This window comes from Anser cygnoides, chromosome 15, assembly GCF_040182565.1.
Source record: "Anser cygnoides isolate HZ-2024a breed goose chromosome 15, Taihu_goose_T2T_genome, whole genome shotgun sequence".
NCBI lineage: Eukaryota > Metazoa > Chordata > Aves > Anseriformes > Anatidae > Anser > Anser cygnoides.
In genome coordinates, this window is record NC_089887.1 from 4,240,218 (window position 1) to 4,262,401 (window position 22,184).

Genomic DNA, 22,184 nt, shown 5'->3' on the forward strand with positions numbered 1-22,184 from the left:
TGCTTACCGCACGTGCTAGCGCCGGTGACAGCGGCGCGGGGCAGAAATTGCACCTTGGTTTAGGGAGCAAGGCGTGCTCGGGATTTGCAGGACCTCTCCTGGGATTTTAACCACACCACTCTGAGGGGCTGGACAGCTCTATTCAAATATTTCTGAATACCTTCCGGTCAATATTGGCCTCTTCTGATGGCCATGTGGAAGCGGTTGCTCCCATCCTGCTAAGCCAGGGTCCAGCTCAGAAGAACCAACAGCACGCTTGTCACTCCTGCTTTGACTTTGAAGAGTGGACATCTGCCTTAAGACAAGATTTCTGCAAAGCCTTGGAAGTCTTTTCATTGGCATGGCACTTAGTGAAGTTTGGGGCATCTTCTCAGTACACAGAAATTCACTTTATAGGGGTCTCTCTCCGACAGCATCAGCAATAAATATCTTGTCCCAGTGTTCAGTTTTAGAGCTGATCCATTTTAGAGCCTAATGTGATTTTTCAAATGGGGAAAAAAAAAAGGCCAAATCAAAAATAAAATCCCAACCCTATCAGATAACCACTAAACAAAACTAAAGTACAGATCAAATTGGCAGAAAAATGGAACAGAAGTAAAAAAAAAAAAAAAAAAAAAACACACACTGCAAAAATAAATATTCTTCAACTGTGTGCCTGACAGCAGCCAAGGCTTTATGCAACAAAAACAAAAGAGAAAAACCAATACACACCATGATGGCAAGCGAGGTTATTCCACCCTTCCCCATTGCTGCCCTACGAAGTAAATCTGAGCACACAAATGGCTCTGTCTGCATTCTGCTACCACCACCCTTGTCCTCCACGAGCCAGCGGCAAACCCTGCGCCTTCAGACTTAATGGCAGATGCTGCAACAAGCCTTGGGTTCTGAGCAAGTTTGGCTCAGCATTCACTGAGGTCTCAGAGCCATTCCTGCAGGAATTTGCAGGTCCTACGACCGCCCCGGACCTGGGGGTGTACGGGCAAACCACAGCTCCCAGGCCGAGGAGCACCAACGCGCTGCACCCGGCTGCTTCGGCACCCCCGTGCATGAAACTGGGGCAGCAGCGGGCAGCGAGCACCCGGACTGCCAGCTGGTTCGTTTTCGGAGGTGTTGCAGCAACGGCAAGCACCAGTTCTCTAACACACACACACACGCCTGCCTGCAGGCAGTTTCTGCAAAGAAGGGACTGCCCGTTCCCCATTCATTCATCACGGGCTGAGTTTTTCCCCCCTCCAAGACAGCCCTCGAGATAAGAGCAGGAGCCTGGCTTCAATTGCACCGCAGCGCAGACCACAAGGGGTGACTCAGCACAGCCCGGCCACAACCAGTACCTCTCATTTCTTCCCTGCTTCTGCGAAACTTGAGAGCCGTTCTGAGCAGCTTTCCAAGCCTCTGCCGCTCACACCGATCTCGGTTAAAATTCAAAAGGTCAATATTAACTATTTTCCTTCTTTGCTCATCTTGGCAGAAACGTTTGGCTAAGTACGTTTCTCCCTCAATCATAAACCACAATTAACACCTACCTCAGTGCCAAAAAAAGCCCCACCTGCACCCACGCTCTGGGGAACTTCCCCGTAACAGCTTCTACAAAGAGTTCTGTTTTCAATAAGAAATTAAGCAGTGCACCGAGAATTAAATATGTAGTGACAGCATGGAACGAGTGGCAGTGCCAGCGCTGGCCTCGACAAGTCGTGCTGGTTATTCATTTCCATACCTAACTCAACACCAAGATTTTTCAAACTTTGCTCAACTGCCGGGGAATTTCCAGCTTGCCGCAGCTCCTGCCCCTTCCACCACAGAAATTTGGCCATGCACAGCACGCAGCTCGTGTCCTATCCCCCTTTTCATGCCCCTTCCCAGCTTCCTGGGAAGACCCTTCCTTTATTACTACAGGTTTTTGAGTATTTTTATATCCTGGAGAAGGAGAAGAAACTCCCCATTTGAAAAGATCAGTTCATAAAAAATCTCTCAATAACCGTCTCGGCGAGGGGTGTTTGTTTCAGCATCTCTGCTGGACACACTAGAGCAGTTTGATTCTCATGTAAATCTCATTTGCGATGCCATCAACTTTCTTCTAATGGGCCATTCATCATCGCAGGGCTTGCTTTCAAGGAGCCAGCTGGTCTCCTTGAAAGGTCTCAGCAGCCACCTAGGAGACTTATTTCCAAAGCTAAGACCTACCTATAAACACATTAGCGAAGGCTGTGCAAAACAAAGTAACCTCAGTAAAGCTCAGGAAAAGATCTTAATTCCCACACACACATGCCAGAAAAAACTTGTGTGTGGGATGTTGCTAACCTTTGAATGCAGTCAGGCTCTCTAAGAGGGCTCTCACACACAGAGCATGACTATGATGTATTTTCCTTTGAGGCTGGTTCAGTTCATTTAGAAAGTGATTTGGAAGGAGCTAATGTACTATTTATGTACATTATAAAAAACGATCCATATGGACTCAGACTTTGCAAAACGTTCACTCAAGTCCGTTCCGCTCCCTCCGAAGACATTTCACAACCCATTCAATGCCCAGTAGAGGAAGCCAGGATTAGCGTTAAAGGCTGCTCCGAGGGTAATTTAGATGTTTTAAAAGCTGGCATCTTTTGGACTCGGAGCCAAATAAGCATTTGGGGCATCACAGAGCATCCCTCACACATATGTCTACAAAGTGACACCCACCTGCAGCCTCCGAAATACTGACATTGGAAATGAAGGTTAGAAGAGGATCCCAGGCACAGCTTGGTAAGACAAAGCCTTCCTACTAAAGAAACAGAAAAGAAATTTATCCTACTGTGGTTTGTTTTAAGGCAAAGGCATACTGGACTGGCTTGGGACAGACCACCTAGCAGGACTCGGCTAAGATGGCAAACAGCAAAAAATAATCCCAAGGGTGTTCAAGCATCTTAAATCCTGACAGCAAATCTGACCGTACTGAGGAGTTTCTTCCTTGAAAAGAGTTTAATCTACTACAGTGAAAGACTCGTGCAAAACGACAGGACATATGTAAGCTGCCACCACAATGGTTTCATTACCTTAAAGCAGGACATTTTAAAGAGTTAACCTGTCATATTACCAGCATACTTTGCTGCACCCCTCCATCCCTCTGCTTCCCTACAGCATACAGAGCTAGGGAAACATTTTACTTGGGTGCATGTATCTTACCTGGAAGCTTCACACAAACTTCACAGCTTGTAATACCAGCTTTTTGAGGAAGAGGACTCTATGCCGTTTCTGCTATAGATTATTTTGTCAATTCTCACACTTGCAATACTTTCTGGTGAAGCACAAAGCAAGATGAAAGCGAGAAGAAACCGAATCACGTGGAAAAGAGGATGCACCCACATGCCACCCAGAGACCTCAGATTTAGTATCGCCGTTCATCAAAAAAATTGTCTCCCGAGTTCATTTGAGGCTCAGTTTGCAGCAAAGCGCTGATCTGGGCCACTCGGTTGTAAACAGACCACGTGTAAGTCTGAACTACGTGACTGCACCGATTTCTAACAGCCAGTTTGTATATGCCTTGTGTACAGAAAACACACACACACAAAAAAAAATTAACCGAGCTAGCAACACGTTTATTGAACCAGTGCACATCAAGAATATTCACCTAAGACCTCCTGCGCCTGAAGAAAACATCAGCACTTGCCTTAATACTCCATAAGGAAAGGCAGCAGCAGCAGCAAAGCATGTGCCAGCCTCTGACTTCCTTCGCAGGTCTTACCAGGGCACTAAACAGTTTCATTACGGCTTGTCTCATTAGCCAGTGTCTAAGGGAGACGTGGTAGAAGAACAGAGATAATGATTATACAGCCAAACGGCCAAGACAGAAGGAGGCAAAGCCACCCAATTGCCAGGCTTGTTGACAGTCAACACCCCTTTACACATGATGGGCTGGCAGCCAAGCCAAGATACACCACCTTACGCAAGCCGTGAAACAATTAAAAAAAAAAAAAAGATCAATAAGTAAATAGCAGTTGGCACATCTCCGACACCGAGAGCCTGCCCTCGCTGGTTTGGACTGCGCTCAAACTGAGTACGAAAAGCAAAACCATTTCTGGTCTACCCATCAGGTGGAAACAGCATCTGCTTTCTGTGTCTGGTTCTTTTCTCCTCCCACACCACCAGGATTTTGAGTGTTTAAAGAGTTCAGAGTTCTTGTGCCCTGGAGAGAGGAAAGGCCTTCAGTTGCTCAAGAACAAATCCTTTAGCAAGTGCACAAACTGGCTCTGCAGGGAGTCCGGTCTTGCTTAGTCAAAATGCTGGTGGCTTCCGTCCGTGGCCTTAAGGGAGACAGAAGATTAAAACAGTTTGTGTGGGAAGCCTTCCCAAGGCTCTCTTTAAAGTGGCATGAAGCAGAAAAAAGGGGCATAGCTGTAACATCGCGTTTCAGAGAAGGAAAGGGATGCCTCTTCCACTCTGCTTAGGCCGCAGGTTTTTTGTCTCCCCGATCTGCCCCAGAAGATGGAGTGCATCGTAGGTGCACGTGGAGAGATGCAGGCTCTTCTGCGAGACAGCTCTTAATGCAGGATAAGTGATAATAACACGCTTTAAGTTTCCTTCCACTTACCCTCCTCTACTAATCACGCAGCACGTATTAACAGAACCGAAGACTGTTCAGCTTTGCTCCCTCAGCTAAGGTGGAATTCCCAATTCACTTCTGCATTATTTCTCGGCAACTGTCAAGGTGTCATCAAACAACAGGAAAATTACCTATCTGCTGCGTTGAAAGGCGGGAGAAAAACACCGAAACAAATTGGAGCGCGCACGCATACACAACAAATGACAGCCTGAGAAATTAAACTCCTTTTTGAATCACTAAAAATAGAGTGGGCAAGGGAGGGAAGGGACTATCAATCAAATCTTGCTGAGAGTTGCTGAATATTCAAAGAACAGGCTTCTGACAGAGTGCTCTCCAAAGACTGCTTGAAATTTTTATGATAAGAAATGTACAAGGATGAGAAAAAAGGCGCAGCAGTCTAATGAAGAGCAAAACACACAAGACAGAAGTGGATACAGAGTATTAATTAGGCCATTAAGACCCTTAAATGTCCAATAAAATATGTATTTCATAAAAATTAAGTGCCATGCAAAAGTAATGCACACATGCATTTTATTGAGCTGTTCTGAAGGAACTAAAGACATAAATCACTTGCAAAAAACATTTATGGACAAGAGTGAACAGATGTTAGTAAAACTGCATCTGTATTATGAAAACAGAGAATACACTGCTGCAAAGAAATTTTCACTCATTTACCTAGGCAAGAGATCAGCGCTATGTCTAATTACAGGCAGCCTGAAGTCAGCTGAAGGGGGGAAACTTATAAATACTCGAAAAAAGCTATTCAGTGATTCATACGGAACTAGTCACTGAAGTGAACAAATGCATCAAGACCATAAAATCATTTGTACCCACGATTAGTCAATTAACCAAATAACCTGGAAGTACGTTAAGGTGTCTTGTCATAGCCCACACATTCGGGAGACAAAAGAACTGCTTGAACCTCTTCACCTTACCGATTCCTTCGGACCACGGCCACAAAATGAACCTGTAATTCCTCACACCTCCAGCTCCCTGTATTTCTCGGTCTGCTACATCGGGGCCCACCAGCCGCTTCTGTTTTAAATGTTTTAAACCGACGTGTAAAAGCTACCCAAGCTAACCAGCCAGAAAGCACTGAACCAGCTCTTACAGCGTTTATTGCCTGTCCCAGTTGTGTAAAATCGTCAGATGACAAAGGCCTTAACCACCTAACCCACTCTGGGAAGCACATTCAGCTTTCTTCTTCGTTTGTTTCGTGTTGCTCCCCCTTTAAGCAGGAACCCAGAAGCAGATATCCCAGCCGTAATCCTGCAGCCTTGGGAAACCCTTCAGGGGTTGATGCACGGAGCAAAGCCAGCTGGAGGTAAGTGTCAGATCGCAGACAGGCACCAAATCCCTTACCAGCACCAAGCAGCCCACGTCCTCCTTGTTCCCCCAGCGCCAGAGCACGGCTCCCCCAAAGCACACTGCGACCTCCCAGCTCCAGCCCCCAGGAGCTGCAGAAACTCGGGTCGATGGCAGACACCAAGTACTACACGTGGGCCAGGAAGAAGAGTTTATTTGTATGTCATGAGTAGTAAATTCAAGTAGTTTCCTGTTCTTTACCAACATCCTGTTGCCACATCTACTCCTCCAGGAAACTGCAACACCGAGCAAGAGAATTTGGCGTCGCACACAACAGCTCGGACGCCAAATGGCTATCGGAGCGCAGTTACTGGGAGCTTGCTTACAAAGGAAACAACCGCGTCAGGCTGGTCCTCATCTGTACTTTCAGTTCGTCGGTGGAAGGCTGTGTCCCATTTTCTGAAATTAAAAAAGATTAAAAAAAAAAAAAAAAAAGGTTCTTCTGATCTGTTGCCTGAAGTCAAAACAGGAACCCTGCAGCGGGGATGCTCACGCAACTGGCACCAAAATAACTAAGATGTGAATTACTAAAGATCTCATGATTTTTATTCCAGCGTTTGTAAGAGCAAAACCTCTTACACTCATTCATCCCCTAGACTTCTGTACACAGACAGCAACTGGAAGCATCCCCCAGTCAGCTGAGCACAGAAGTCATGATGGAGAGGTTGCGAACACAGAAGTTACACCAGCACAACTCGAATCCACATTACAGCCTCAGCCTTCACAGCTGAGATCTGCACAAGAATGCACAAGACAAGCGCGGCGTGTTCTGGTTAGATTAATCTTTTCATCATCAACACATCAGCTAAACTGAACCGAGCTTGGTTTAAAGGAATCCCTAAGAGAGCAGACACCGAGTTTTGCATGGCGTTAGTTTACATTCGCAGCCTGACTTCCAGCACAGCTATTTTTGAATCAACAAATCGAGCACCAGCCTCACTTAATGAGAAACTTTCCTTAAACATTTAATATAACCCATGACAAATTGAGGCGCGTAGCTAGGAATTATTACTCGACATAAATTCCGTAATTAAAATAAAGCAGCCCTTTATCACAGCCTTGCTGCGCAACAAAAAAAACCTGTTCGGTCTTTGAAATCAGAGCATGAGAAACGTCAGATAAAGAACTAAGACAGCAAACCTTTTAAGAATTTCTAGCAAGAGCAAAACCACCATCCACTAGCTGCAGCAAAGCATTTCAAACAAAGGAAAGAAATCGTTGTAAATGCAGATTACGCAATCTTTAAGAAGCAAAACTGCACGAGGAGCTAACAGAGTCAACAGACACACGCAGCATTTCAGAAACGAGCAGCTCTGCAGTCGTGGTTATGTGGTCAAAGCACTTCCTTAGCACGCGTACGCAGGGCTCGCAGTTCCCTCCGAGCTGTAAGGATACCCACACTCGCACCCACCGTGATGGCATCGTCCTAACCACAAGAATAGAGGCCGAGTGGTTAGTGAGGTCATCAAAACACTGACACGCCGTGCACATCTCCATTTTTCTAGATCGGGTCAATTTTTATTTGAGCCAGAGCCTCGGGTTCCTGGCTAACAGCCTGCCCCGTCTCCCTCAGGAAGGGGAATGGGAAGACTGCTGGATCCAGCTCTCATTTTTGGGTTCCCAGACCCCAACTGCAGCGACACCGCCGCTGCCCGCAGCATTCGGTGGGCTCAGCACCTCGATATCTGCTCGGAGCACTGCACTATTTATTTTTGTCAAGTTTATTAAGTGCCTAGCAAAATGCCATTATAAATAGAGCAGCATGCTCTTCGCATGCAGAGTAAGTTTTCAATTTATAATGGGGCTCGTACACATAATAGATTTTATTTTTTAACTCCACGGTTTAATTTTATACATCCACATATTTACTCCCCTCGTATTTTACTCTCCGACTAAAAAATAAAATAAAAAAAATACTCCATTCACCCTTTCCTAAATGCTAAAAGAATTTCAGGTTTTAAAACTTTTTCACGCTTCTAAATCTCATGCTGAAAATATCAGCTTACACTGAAAAACACCAACTTTCAGCTCCATTAACAGCTCTACTGCAAAGCTACAGAACGGGCACAAAAGCAATAAGCAAATATCCCATGAAACGCTCGCAGACAAGCACCATTTTCCAATCTATTGAGCTCCCAGTTCAGAAAGCTCAAGTGCTATTATCGGGCTACGCTCGATCAACATTTGCAGTTTTTAGTCAATAAGACTTTTGTACTTCAGAGCATTTGAAAACCTGACCCATAGCTGCTTAAAATTCAGGTTAGCAAGCTTAAACTTTCAACTTCTGTTTCAGTTCCTTCGCTTCTAGGGGTGGAGAAACGCTTATTTTAGTTATTGGAAGTCTCTAACTTGTTACTGTCACTTTTTTTAAAAATTGAGTCATTTCTGAAGATTACAAAGAAAAATTTAATAATCCAATGTTGACCTGATCCTGCAAACACCTGATTACATGGTAAATTTGAAGCTGTACCAAACAGGACTGTAGCGTTACCATTAAATAATATTCAGAGAAAAGCTATAGTTTGAATTGTAAAGTCTGCGCACTAAGATCTATCTTTATTTTTTCCCCTCCTATTTTTTGACAATATTATTGTCCTCAGCAGGAAAAATTACTCCAGCCAGTGAGTCCAGCTGTATCTCAAGTTTTTGCTTGTACCAATAGTTTAAAAATCTAGCGCTTACCCTAAGCAATAGTCTTGATTTTTTTTTTTAATATAAAAACCACAAACATTTTTCTAGAGATTTCCAGCCCCCACTAGTATAGCTAAAAGGAGTTTCTAGCGATCCTTAATTTTACTTAAAGCACTTATTCTCAGTGTAAGTACTTCCATGATTTCATCTTGATTTATTTGTAACGCCTGCTGTAGTGCGACACTCGTGTTCATTAAACAGATTAAGGGGGCTTTGGCGGGACTGCGGGCCCTCCACTCTTCTACCCACTTTGTTTCTAACTGTCATTAACCTCGAGGAAATGCCCTTCTTGTTGGTCGTTACTGTTTAATTACACTTCACGGTTATGTCATCACATCTGTGAAATATAATCTTCCACAACAACACAGCTGTGCAACACGACACTCCTGCCCGGCAGTGAAATTCTGCTCCCAGATTATTACACGTACACACCGAGGGGATGGAGGAAGCGATACGAAACTTTTCCAAGGCCCTTGATTTTGAACGGGTCTATTGTTTTAGGAGGTACAGAGAGTCTTCAGAAAGAAACATCTCAGAACTCTTCCTCTTTCTTCCCTTCCCCACTCCTCCCTGCAAAATCTTCTGCAAATTTTAGGAATAATTACTTCTAGACTCAGGAGAGGGCTGACAACACAGAAATGATTATACAGAGTGAGTGAAATGGGAAGAAACCTCAGAAACAGAATTTGCGAGTCCAGGACTTATTTTTTATAGTATGAATTACATCTGAAAGACGTTTTTTCCGTGGAATCCTCTGCTTCCATTCATGATCTCGTGATCCACAATCATCTCCTTTGCTTGTAATATCAAAGCAATGACTGTACTCATAGAAAAGAAATTGGACTTGGTATATTTTTTGCTATCCTTTACTAGAAGGTGAAAAAAAAGGGGACAACTATTCAAACAAGCATTTCTTCAAAGTTTACCAGCAAGCATTCCCCACATCACAAGGGGCTCCCATCTAAATCACTGCGTGGAGCAGCCATTAATTTCTAAAATTTAATATAAACTGTACATTCTACGGGCAGATGGAGATATGTGGCTGTACCAAACAGGACTGTAATGTTACCAGAAAACGATACTCAGAAAAAAAAAGTGTAGCTTGAATTGTAAAGTCGGTGTACTGAGACCTATCTTTATTTTTACTCCTCCTATCTTTGACAATATTAGTAGGCTAGCAACAGGCATACGGGCTTCTCTGCAGAAAAGAAATGGCAGCGACCAGTGCTTTGTTTTGCTTGTGTGGTGGGTGTGTGTTTGTGGGGGCAGCGAGGGTGTGACTGGGAGGGAGTTGTCCGATTTTTCAAACACGGGGATAATAGTGGACAGGAGAATAGGTTTAAGCCTCAATAGAAGCTGTGTATTACAAGTTTTGATAGGACTTTTTTTTTTTTTTTACCCTGGTCTTGATTACAAACCCTTGCCCGGCCAGGAAAAGAAAAGGAGTTGTTTACCTGCTAGAAGCAAGGGGGCAAATTCCTTTAGATTGATGCAAAACATTTTCCTACTCCAGAACTCAGAGAGGGAGGAGCATGGAGTTTATTTATGTAGCTCAAACAGTGACCAAGCAAAGAGGATGGCTTACTGAGCAGCGTTCCTAACTGCACGTTGAACTCCTCCCTTTGAAGTGATGAAGGAAAATTGCCATTCCCACACCAGAAGTCGTGAGCAAATGGAAGTGGGGGGAATAAGCAACCCATTTGCTGCCTGAGAGAGTTTCCGAGCACAATGCTTATGATTAACCAAACGAAGAAACAGAACGACAGGGAGAAGAGAGCTTGCACAAATAAACCAGGACCAGAGGGAGCAAAACAACAGAACTGCCCTGGGCTTTGGGTGGTCTTGTTTTACAAAGCGAGATTAATTAAACAGACACTAAAGGACATCTCTTTTAGAAAATGAAACACGTTACAAACCAAAACGCCTCAGAGAGCGAGCAGCTAGGGAGTTATAACTAAATTACTAAGTACAAAATGAAGCAGCCTGCAGAGGAAATGAGTAATTAAAAAACCCTCCCCTGAGCAACACGCTGGCGAGAGGGATAACTCCAGGACCCTTGCGCTGGAGGTGAGCGGTACCAAAGCCAAATGCTGCCAGCTGAAAACAGATGTTTTACACAAGCAACAAAAGGCACAGAAATATCGCTCCCCGCCTTTAAGGGGGGTTCACTCGGGGATCACAGCAGACACAGCCTGCCCAGCGGGACCTGAAGAGATGCACGCAGGAATTACATCACCCACCGCCGCCACGCTGCCACCTCCGGGGTGAAGCGCTGCAGTAGTTGGACAGTGCTCAGCAACCGTAAACAGGATTTTCGGAGGAAGAAATAGATCGGCGTCGACCTCATCCTTCTTTCCGCGCTTTCCCCCAACAAGAAAGCTTATCCAAAAACGTAATGCGGACAACAACAACCTCGCTGCTAACACCAAAGCCACTCCTGCAGCCTGCTCTGTAACCAAAGGAAAGGTACCCGAGGTAGCTGCTCTCCGGGGGTCCCGGTGGGCAGCACCACCCTTGGCCACCATCCCTGCGGGACGGGACACTCCCTGTTTCTCTGTTGCCCCGTAGAGACACGGAGAACAACACGCGACTTGCCAACCCTAAAATAAGCACTCAGGCGAAGTGGTTTTCCAACTTTTTCCACTAGAACTTTTCCAGGGAAGACAAACCCTGGGCGTAGCAAGTTTTAGCCCGCTGGTGAGAGCCTTCTCTCGTTTATCTTCTGGGAGGCCCGTAAGGGCCACCGGTTGAACGTGAGCCTGGTGGCAGGCAGAACCACCACGGGGACAGCCGGCGGAGAGGCACCCTACGACAACGGGGTCATGCTTCGTCCCCAGACGTGGTTCCCTCCGAGCGATGTGGCCCTGATGAACGTCCCCCTTTACACTTGCAGATGCCCAGGAAGGCGAGGACAACCCTTGCAGAGCGGGAGCAGGACCCGCTGCCCTGTCGCCCGGCTCTTCGGTGCGTGGACATCCCTCACCACCTCCTCGTGCCCCCCATCGGGTGGGGACAGCCACCCTTAGCACGTCCCTCACCCACCGAAGCCTTATTGACACGAGGGGTCCCACACCACCCCCTCACACCCCCTGCAAGCTGCGGACGGCCTCAAGACCACCTCCGTCAGCAGCAGCCCCTCAGCGGGCAGCGAGACCCCCACCTTGGACACAGGCCACCCCTCTCAACACCACCCCAACCCCCCTTCCCCAGCAGACCCCCCAGCGGGGCAGAGACCCCTCCCCACCCTCCCTCCCCTCCTCCACGTGGGCGGGGACCCCCTCAGGACCCTCCCAAGGGGGCTCACCCCACAGAGGCCGACCCCTCTCCCTCTCCCCCTTTCTCCCCGGCCCCTCGGGCTTCCCGGAGGGGGCCGCGGGGGGGCGCCGCCCCCGGCCCAGCCCCACTCACTGCGGCGGGAGCAGCAGGGCCGGGCCGCCGCGGCGCTGGAAGGCTCCGTCCACGAAGACGCCGTTCTTGCCGAGGCAGCGCAGGTAGAAGTGCGGCTCCTGGAAGCTGAGCTGCAGGTGCCGCCGGGAGATGAAGCTGGAGTGCCCCATGTTGACGTCCACCGAGCCCTGCGACGAGTTGCGGCCTATGGTGACGGCCGGCTGCCGCATGAGGAACTCGAACTCGCGGCCCTGCAGCCGAGCCAGCACCGGCCCGGAGGAGGAGGAGGAGGAGGAGGAGGAGGAGGCGGCGGAGGAGGCGGCGGAGGCAGCAGCAGCAGCAGCGGGCGGCCCGGCCGGGGGCGGCGGCGGCCCGGGAGGGGGCGCCGCGGCGGGGCTGCAGGGCGCCGAGCGCAGCGCCAGCAGAGCCCGCGCCCCGCTGCTGTCCTCCCCGACTTCGGCCATGTTCCCAGGCACGGAGCGAGCCAGCGTGCCGGCCTCCGGGGCGGAGCCGGCGGGGCGGACGGGAGGAGGGGAAGCGGGGCGGAGCGGGAGCCGAGCCGAGCCGAGCCCCGATGCCTGCCTGCCTGCCTTCCCCAGCCTCCCCGCCAGCTCCGCCGGCCGGGCCGGGCCCCGGCACCGCAGCGCTTTCTGGAGGCCGGGAGGGGGCTCGCAGCGCCGCCTGCAGGGCCCCGGCGCGATCGCTGCCGGGCCTCGGTTGGTGCTTCCCGAGGAGAGGGCCCCGAAGCGCCGTTATTCGGGGCAGGTGGCCCGGGGTCCGCTTTAGGGCCCGGGGGGCGGAGGGTGCGGGGCCGCAGACCCCCCCCCCCCCCCTCAGGTGGCTTAGACATCCTCCAAGGGGGCTCAGTCCCCCTCCAAGGTGCCCCAGACAGCCCTAAAGGGGCTCAGTCCCCCCCTCAGGTGGCTCAGACCCCCCCTCAGTCCCCCCCCTCAGGTGGCTCAGACACCCCCTCAGGTAGCTCAGATCCCCCCTCAGGTGGCTCAGACGTCCCTCAGGTTAACCCCCGTCCCCTCTCGTCCCCCTGTTTCTTCTTCCTGGAGAGGATGACGGGAAAAACCCACAACAGTGGGCTCCGTGCGTTGAAACAGCCCCCGGAGGGGCTGCCCAAGTCCATTTTGGAGCCCTGTTTCCTAGAGAGGTCCTCCCCGGCCTTCCCTGCCTGGCGTGGCCCTGGGCCCCCAGAGAAGCAGGGCTGCCACGCTTCAGGCTGGCTTACACCTGGTGAGACCGCCCGGCATCACCCTAACCATCATACAACTACACGGGGATTTAATTCCAACACAATCGTAATCCCCTGGACTATCTGCCAAGGGGAAAACATCCCTGGTACACTGAGGTGGGAGTTTAAAAACTAGGTTTTGTACACACACAGTTCTTTAGTGTAAGGGAGCGTGTGTGTATGGGGGTTGTTTAGCTGACATTACACTATTTCTTACTTAAAATTACCTTTTATTTTTTATTTTTCCAGAAGTTATTTATATTACCTACTTAATAAAGGTCATGTTCTTTGCAACAACACCACATCTGTGGATCATGTATACTCTACTGGTTAGGATATCCAGATTGAAAAGGTAAAACTTTTCTGCATAGGCAAGCCAGTGACACTATGCAGAATCCCAAATTGTTAAGTCACCAGAAAATACAATAAATTTGAAAATCTTGAGAGAGGGAACAGTCATAATTGCTTATTGCTTCAGCTCACGTGGGGAGTGTGGCAGCTCTTAGCAAGGCTGCTCAACAGCTTAGAGGAGATGGGAAAAAAATAATCCCATAACCGGTCAAAAGTGCAGAGCAAATTTCAGATATGAAGACTGTAATTAAACGAGCTGGAATTGGTCCAGGACCACAAGGTTAACATCCCCGCTCCTGGAACATCTTCCCTGAGATGTTTAATGACTGCTGAGCAGTTGGGACCTGAGTTAGACATCTCACCCGAGACGTCGTCTTCAGTTAGAGTGCTCTTTGCCACTACAGTTCAATACCAGTGGAAAGGACGAAAGACCAGTGCCACCTAACAAAACACCAATATCACTTCCTATGCAGCAGTGTTTGCTCTCAGTGGGACTCAGGTGAGCCTGGCACAGCACAGGGTCACAGTCTTCAGGGCAGGATATGAAGGAAAGGCATCCCCGGAGGGGACAGAGGGAGGAGGGAGGTGGACAGAAGTGGCCTCCCTGGAGGCCTGGAATTAAATTACTGCTAAAATAGCACTCTCAGACATCGAGGAACAAATAAATGGGGGCATGGCTCACAGCAGTGGCACGCGCTGCGTAACCTGGGCTCCAGCAGGCAGCTGCTCCTCTCAGGCATGCAAGCTCCTGTCCTGCCCCAGATTGCTCAGCATCAGCAAATGCTCGTGGCCACCAAGTAACGTAGCCATCTGGTAGGTGAGAGCCAGTGTCACACGCTGCCTGACATCAGAGCTGGCTCATGCCTTTTGTCTGTTTGCACCGGGGTGAGAGTACTGCTAAGTGTGCTCAAAAATGGCCCCAAGCTGGTAGGCGTGCATGTGCAAACAGGCAAAGTGAAACCAGGCGCTATATTGGAGCAACTGTTGAGCTGCCCAAAGAAAGAGAAAGCAGCACTGGAGGGCTGTGGATTTTAGTTCGTGTCTAAGGCTGTTCTAGAACCCAGCACTGTGCCATTCATCTGGCAGGGCCCTGAAAAAATCAGAACTAGGGTGAGACAGTTACCAGACAGTGTCAGTAAATAATTCCAAAGCTGCACAGGAAAACGGGCTGTGGTTGCACACACAGGGGGTACCAGCAACCCTGGGGACCCACGTGGACAACTGATGTACAGCCAAGAGACGTGTCACTGCAAGGTCTGCATCCCATTACCTGTCCCACACTGGGTATAGGCTACAGATTTCTGCAGCTCCAGTCGGAGAGTAACTCGCACACAGCATCTGTGCACCAGGAGAGCGGAGCTGGGAATGCCGAAGGGCTCGTTCACACATGTCACAGTCACCCCCCCCCCCCACCGAGACACTCTCGCTGCATGAATCAGCCAGCGTGCATCTGTGTTTCTTCCGACAAATGTTTTTCTTTCTGCCTGAAAATTTCTTCCGAGTGGAATTTGCTGCTTACGCTGGAAGCGCCGCTGAGATAAATCCCAACTTCACACAAAATGCGATCAGGTGGCATAAAGAAACGGGATTCCTCCTGGCTGCCTGGCGGGTTATGCTTCGCATCGTGTCTCACCAGCCCGTTTGCCTGCGGCATCCATTCCCTGAGCTCGTTGCGCGGCGAGCAGCAGCACGCTGTGCTCGGCAGCCTCTGACGCTCTGCTCGGCTCTAATCCACCCCGCAACAGCATCAAACCGAGGGCCCTTCAGACGAGCAAACGCTTTGCGCTCCTCCAATCGCCCAATCCTGCTTAAAGTCGAGCCGGCTATCCCGGTGTAAATACCTGATGTAAATGCACTCAGAATTGTTTGAATTAACCTCATTCCGTATGGCTGGATTGACTTTAAAGTGGTTCATTTTCCTCGGCAGGTTTTGGACGGATGTGTCTGCAGGTGTGGCCAAACTTCCTGACTCTACAAGTTGCGTACCAAAATATTCAGGTGGCTGGGAGCCACCAGATGGATACCACAAAATGGGAGGAACAGCCACGGCCCCTGGGGATGGGACAGGGCGGGGGGGACGACAGCGTGGTCCCTGTGCCACCCCTGCGATGTGCCTAGGAACCGGTGCTGGGCAAGAAGGTGCCATCTCCATCTATTTCTCTGTGCTCCAGACTGGCCAGATGTGGGATGCCTACACCCTGCCGACACAGCCTGTGCACGGGCAGAAATAACCTGCTGCAGGTGAAACCCTTTGCAGTGACACCCCGCGCCGTTTTGAGGCATTGCCCTGTGCCGCCACCCCTGTGCAATAGGCCAGCCTGAACCGGGAGGGGAAATTAAATGCTCAAAGCAGCTGGGAAAGGGACAAGAACAGCAAGCAGTGAGGATAGACCCAGCATCACGCAGAGGAAGGCGCAGAACCCGACTTTCCTTTGTCAAACATTCGCTTGGCAGCGTGTCATTGCTGTCTTCGTGCAGCGACATACAGCAGGAATCTGTTCTGTGCTATCAGTCGAGGGCAAATGAATGTAATGGGTTGTTCTGGTCACCCAGATACCACTGCACTGGACAAAAAGAAATCTCATAAAAACAGTGATAAAAGTGTATGTTTCTAGATCTATCTTCTGGGTGGCATCTGCTTAAAAACTCTTGATTTCTGTAAGTTAAATGCTGTGTTTCTCAAGCAGTTCGTGTGGCTGTTTCTCGCCATCCTGATGCACGAGACAGGATACATATTTATCAAGCCCCAATTCAGCAAAGAATCTGCCCAGCTTCAACACCGCAGGAAATCTGTTCTACCCCCAGACCAAAGCGTAATTGAAAAGCAGCCTCGGCAGAGGGGAAAGATATGAACTGCATGCTGGGCATGAGCCGCTTGATGTATTTACCCAGCAGCTAGACAACACATTGATGCTAACAATGAAAGCCAGCCTAATGCGTGCAGCCCTGACCCAGGGAAGGAGGAGGAGAGGAGCGAAGGAAAGCAATTACTCCAAGTAAAAGAGGCTCTGCTGTCTCCGCGCAAGCCTAGTCCAGCATTTCTCAACCTGATTGGGTTAAGGGGGATGTAAAGCGCGCATCGTTAGCAAGCAAGCAGATGCTTCGGGACCATCACACATACCTAGATGAAATAAAGAAGAGGGCAGCGTTCTCTCCAATTCCACTGCTCCTGCACAGCTCCCCACAACCTTTTTCCCATTCCCTTCTCTCAGCCATCAAGCAGGTTTTAAACACTTTTATGGCTTCTGTCCAAGCTGATTAGAAGCAGATGCGAGTGATGAGCGCCATGCCCTGTAAGTGGGGAGCTGCTTTCCCTTACACACCTGTGTGCGGGAGCGGCCTCACTTCTTTCTCCACTTGGATGGGTTTTAATTCCCTTTTCTGTCTCTGAAATCACAACACTGTGACATGGGAGTGAAAGGGGGTTTGCTCTCATGCTCCTTTGTTAGGATTTTCTTCTTAACCAAGCTGTTGCAAGAAGTCAAATCGAATTTGGGCTGCCAGTTTTGTTTTGAAACACACGAGGGTATCTGTCCCACACACAGGCACGGTGCCTGCCCCGGCCTCCCACGGGATTTGTACCTGTTTTCTCAATCCTGTTGAATGGTCTGTGCTTTTAACCCTGATCCGTGTGCCTCCCCAGTGATGTCCCTCGGCCCTGACCTGGGACAGCTCTCATACATCTACAAAAACTTCAGCCACGAGGCGGATGCCTGACCTGTGAAGTCTGCAGCAGCGAGGATGCAAACTGCTGCTGAGGGTCTGGGGACAGCAGCAGAGCCCTGATTGCCTCAGGGACAGCCTCAGGTACCCCTCCTCAACCAGAACAGCTTTACAAATCTTTCACAGCGGATCTGAGCTGGGGTTTGATCCAGATGGGCTGATAAGAAAGGGCCCGCCTGTGGAGGAGGTGATACATTGATACAGGGGCTCTTTCTTTTCCTGCACAGCTTTTAATCAGCAGAAGGCTGAAGAAAACAACACTGGTGATTCAGCGATGTGCTGGGAACACTCATGGTCCCAAAAGCTCACAAGGGGTGCCAAACACCATTTCTCCTGATGCCAGCAGGCTGCTATGCTGAAGGGAGCAGCGTCAGAGACAGAAAAAGGTGGGCAGACCGTGGGACCTGCCCCCTTGAACAGCACAGACCCCCCCGGCCAGGGCTGCCCCCTGCGAGGGGCTGGGGGCTGAGCAGCAGCTCAGCACCTGCGAGATGGGGCTCGATGAGATGCTGCGTCCCGCAGCTCCCTCCCGGGAGCAGCACCACCCAGGGAGGTTGTTCTTTCTATAGTAATCAATTTTTTTTCTTTTCTAAATCAGCTGCGATCCTGTTTACTGTAAGCTCCATGATGCTGAAAATGTTTCTCTCACAGCTTATTTAGGTTTCAGAGAGGGATTCTTTTTTCAAATCACACTTATCAGAAATGTATTTTCACAGCAAGGTCTCCAAAACACAATAAAGACCCAGGAACATCTGATGCCCAGACTCTGCCGTTGCCTAAAATATTATAGGATCTGCTCATTCCCAATGCAGATATGCTGTCGCCGTTCTAGAATCCATGCCAGGGACTGCCTGATGTACGATCACCCATTTTGGAAAGCCTTGAACGAGACCATTTGTTGTTGAGATAATTTTACAAAAGCAATCCCATTTCACAGGTTGCAGTTAAAATAATTCATAAACTTTACACTGTCGTGTGTGTTTTGAGCTTTAAACCCACTCTGCTAACTTTCTTTCAGTTTGGCTTGAAACTCAGGCCTCGGTGAAATATATAACACAAGCCAGCTCTGAATTATTTGCTTTGGTCCGTTTTTGAGTGATCTCATTTTCTCGCTTTCCATCAATGCGAACAGAGAAAGAAAAATAAAACACAAACTTCTCAACAGCTAAAAACAACTGAACCAATAAATATAAAATCTGATATCAAACATGAAACATTTCAGCCTGAAAGGAATATGTTTTTGGACTTTTATGAGCAACTGTAGCATATACTGCCTGTCTGCTGCTGAAAACAAGCTCTGTGCAGTGTCTGGAGGGCTGGAAGCAGCTGATCTGAAGTATCTTGCTTTACAACCTGCCCAAGAAGCTGGAGAAGCCAGTAAAGCTACAGAATTTACCCTGTATTATTACAAAACATTTAAACAGAAAAGCCAGGGCCTGCATGTTTGCTGTCCCAACATCCCTCGTGATTCACAGCTCCGTAAAGCGGGTGCCACGCGCTGCCCAAACCACAGCGGCCACACCTGATCCCAGCTCCCTTCCTGCATTTTTACAGGCACAGAGCCCACACGGAAAGTCTGGGTGATCTGGAACTGGATCCATGACCCACGGCGTGGGCACAGAAGACGTTCATGATCTCTGTGCTGTGAACGACCCGGCAGCCTCCACCTTGTGTTATCCCAGGCATTGGGACCGGTTGCATTCAAGCGCTTCTTTAGCAGATCCCCCTTCCAGCAACGGAAAACCTCCTTTTTAATCAGCTCCCTCTTTTTAATTTAATTTAATCAGCCATCAGCCTGCTGGTGAAGAGCTGGACACGAAAAGATTCCCTTCAAAAGGAAAAATAAAAAGAAAATAAAACCAACACTGGGCAAAGCCATGCCAAGAAAAAAGGAGAAGGTCCAGATTCAGCCTTTCTCACCCAGGCTGCTGGCTTCAAGCATCCTTAAAACAAAACCAAAACAGCTGGGTTGGACCTAGAGGAAGGACGTGGTGATCGTTCTTCATGTGGCTTTGCTTCCTCTCCAATAACGTCCAGGGAACTGAGGGCAGAGGTGAAGGGTGCAGTGTCCTGACACCAACCTGCCGAGGTGACCAGGGGCCTGCATGGGAACTGCCCTGGTCTCCAGCCACTGCACTGCATCCTGCAGAGGAGATTTGAAGTCACTGGGACCTGTTTGCAGGTCTGGCTCTCTCTGGGTTATTAAGCAGGGGCCAGCAAAAGCACCTGTAAAATATATTCACTTTCTGTGGGCTCCAAGCATCCTTTGGGATTGCTGGAGCAGACGCTGGGGAGAGTCCCCTGTAAACATCCTGCTCCTTTGCAGGGCCCTCCAAAGCACTGAGCAAACCTAACCTTGAATTATATTTCCAGCACTAACTCTGCTTCCCAGTAAAATCCTGGATGAAGTGTGAAACTCCCTTGTATTTCCCGTTCTGCTCTGCCCCTTGCAGCTGGTTGCACTAGCTAGATATGTTAGCGTGATAAGGGCATTTGCTCTAAGTGCTGGAAAACGTTAGATTTACAATCACTGCGTGTCACTCTAAGGGCACGCTGTCAACTTTAGAAAAACATCTGCTATAAACAGTTTTACTTACTCACATTACTAATAATACCATACAGTATTAAAAGTGAAAGGATTTTAAAAATCCAATTTACTTGTCCTTCAGCTTGGCCACTGAAAAAAATCAATGAAATAGGTTTCACTTTTGTTTAGAGTAATTTTCACTTACCAGTACCCTCATGCTAATGCGCTTGCTTTACAAGCAGGAGGGGACATGTTTATTTGCCTAGAAAAAAAAAAAAGTATACCCTGGAATTTGAAAGAAAAAAAAAAAGAAAAAACCTCCAAAAATAGGGTGAAAGAAATAAGAAGGCATGAAAACATTTCTATTGATTTTTATATAAATACATGTTTTGCAGAAATGAAACAGTTGCAGAACGTAACCAAAGGTCATTCTTCATCAACAAAATAATAATTACGTAAGAGTTTAATGGCTGAATCTAATTCAGTTTATGTTAGCAAGAGATTACTATTATGGAGTAATCTTTGCTAAAATTAAGGGTGCTGTTTTTCTTTTTTAAAGGCAGGCTTAAAACAAAAACAACGCCAAACATTAAGAGTAACCATTATAGCAAGTTTGGGTCTTGGACAAAGTTTGTGCTAGCCAAAATAAAACATAAAAATAGGAACTCTGTAGCCTTTGGAAAACATGAACCTAACCCCGAGGGATTAATTAATGGTATAGAATATAACCCCAGGTTATATGTTTGATTGGGGATAGGAAGGGAGAAGCCAAGGGAATGTGCTTTGAAACAGATTTATGCATTTTGGTGCTTTTGTTCTCATTGTGCGCAGGGTGGAAGGAAATTTGGTGGCCCCTGACCAGCATCTGGTGCGTCTCATCCCCTCCAGCCTCCTTTCACGTGCCTGCGGGCATCGTCCTCCCCAGAGCTACTGCTGGAAAACCCTGGCCCAGCATCCCCAAATTTGCAGAGAAGCAATCCGGCTACCCAGAAGGGATAATTTCACCACAGGTTTCTTGCTCAGGCAGCACCGGTCCAACGCGTCACCCCCAAAATGCTGCTCCCAGCAGCTCTTCAGCCCTCACCACTAAATCCCCGTCATCGCCACTTGGCATTTTCTTTTTCTCCCTCTAGCCTGCCTGTAATAAATCGATGTGATGTTATCTCAGGCCTCCTCCTTGCTTCTCCTGGAGCGCCTCGCTAAAATTCGGCATTAATACGCTGTGCCCCTGGAATAAAGCCTCATAAAATATTGTTAGGATTGCTAGGCAACCGGGAGGCACGGTGGGAGCTGAAAGCAGCCGAAGTGGGCGTAGCGAGGCTGCGCCGGAGTGCCAGATGAAAAAGGGAGGCTATTCTTTGTCTCTTCGTGCCAGCAACACTTCGCCTTGGGTTTTCTTTTGGAGGGAGGCTGAGGTACGCCGCTGCCGGTGCGCAGAGGTGCACATCTGCGCTAACCTCAGGTTAATCGGCCGGGTGAGAGATGCACCTATCCGGAGCTTTTCGATAGCAATAAAAGGAAAATGAAGTTTTTACGGTCGTGAAATTACCCATATTCCAGCTGTTTGCATCTTCCAAATGCTCCTCTTGCAAGAAGAGAGGCCACGCTCAATGATGACTTGTTTTATGTGCCCTCCACCCCTTCCACACACTGCAGCAGTGCTTAATGCTGACGGGCTCTGGAAGGAAGGGGAACAAATAAAAAGCAAGCAATTTATTGGCAGGGACCAATGCTGGTAATTGGCTATTTACCGATACATACGCAAGGATAAAAAGAAAATTGAATTGGGCTTGCAAGAACAAGAAGAGGAATTACGGGAGGCATAAACAGGTGAAGTTTACGGCTAGTTTCATTAGCTAAAATGATAAAAATCTGTCTCTACTTTACCCCTCCTGTCTCCTTCCCTGTGCTTTGCTCACCCACAGCCCAGGCTCAGTGTGAGGTTTGCTTCCCAGGGCTTCATTTAGCATCTTGTTTTCTGCTCAAGCAGCCAGTGCCCAAGCTATCACATCGGTCTGCATGGAGCCTGTCCAGACCGTTAGCGTCACGGGCTGCTCTCACCAAATCCTTTTTGGATGCTATGAACAGCTTTCCCTTGATCTCCAAGCTCTTGGGGTGTCTGAAATCCATCATTCAGGCACCTGCAGAGCCTCCCCTGCTTTACTCCCATACCAACACCAGGGTTCATCTGCTCTGTATTCAGGCTGGGTGTACTTACTCATGCAAGACATTTCATCAGCACGGATGGGGGTTGCTGAAAATCAATGACGAGAGCAGGACCTGATGGTTTTGGTCCATCTCTTGTCCATGAAGATGTTTTCTGAGAG

At 48.6% G+C, this 22,184-nt stretch overlaps 1 protein-coding gene and 1 long non-coding RNA gene across 4 annotated transcripts in view; both read right to left on the bottom strand.

The window, feature by feature from the left end:
* The window catches only part of FOXK1 (forkhead box K1), a 47,244-nt gene extending 34,493 nt beyond the window's left edge, over window positions 1-12,751 (bottom strand). Inside the window, exon 1 of one of the 2 annotated variants that reach the window (XM_048061506.2) lies at window positions 12,038-12,751. In XM_048061506.2, the coding sequence (XP_047917463.2) occupies window positions 12,038-12,480 (443 nt within the window). In that variant the 5' untranslated portion in view covers window positions 12,481-12,751. The remainder of the gene's footprint in view (window positions 1-12,037) is intronic. The other variant, XM_048061511.2, reaches the window with a different exon arrangement.
* A 7,433-nt stretch (window positions 12,752-20,184) lies between these two features.
* Window positions 20,185-22,184, bottom strand: part of LOC125183154 (uncharacterized) — a 37,826-nt gene continuing 35,826 nt past the window's right edge. For both annotated transcript variants that reach the window (XR_010825164.1, XR_007164489.2), the window contains one exon: window positions 20,185-21,535. This is a non-coding gene — a long non-coding RNA (uncharacterized lncRNA). The remainder of the gene's footprint in view (window positions 21,536-22,184) is intronic.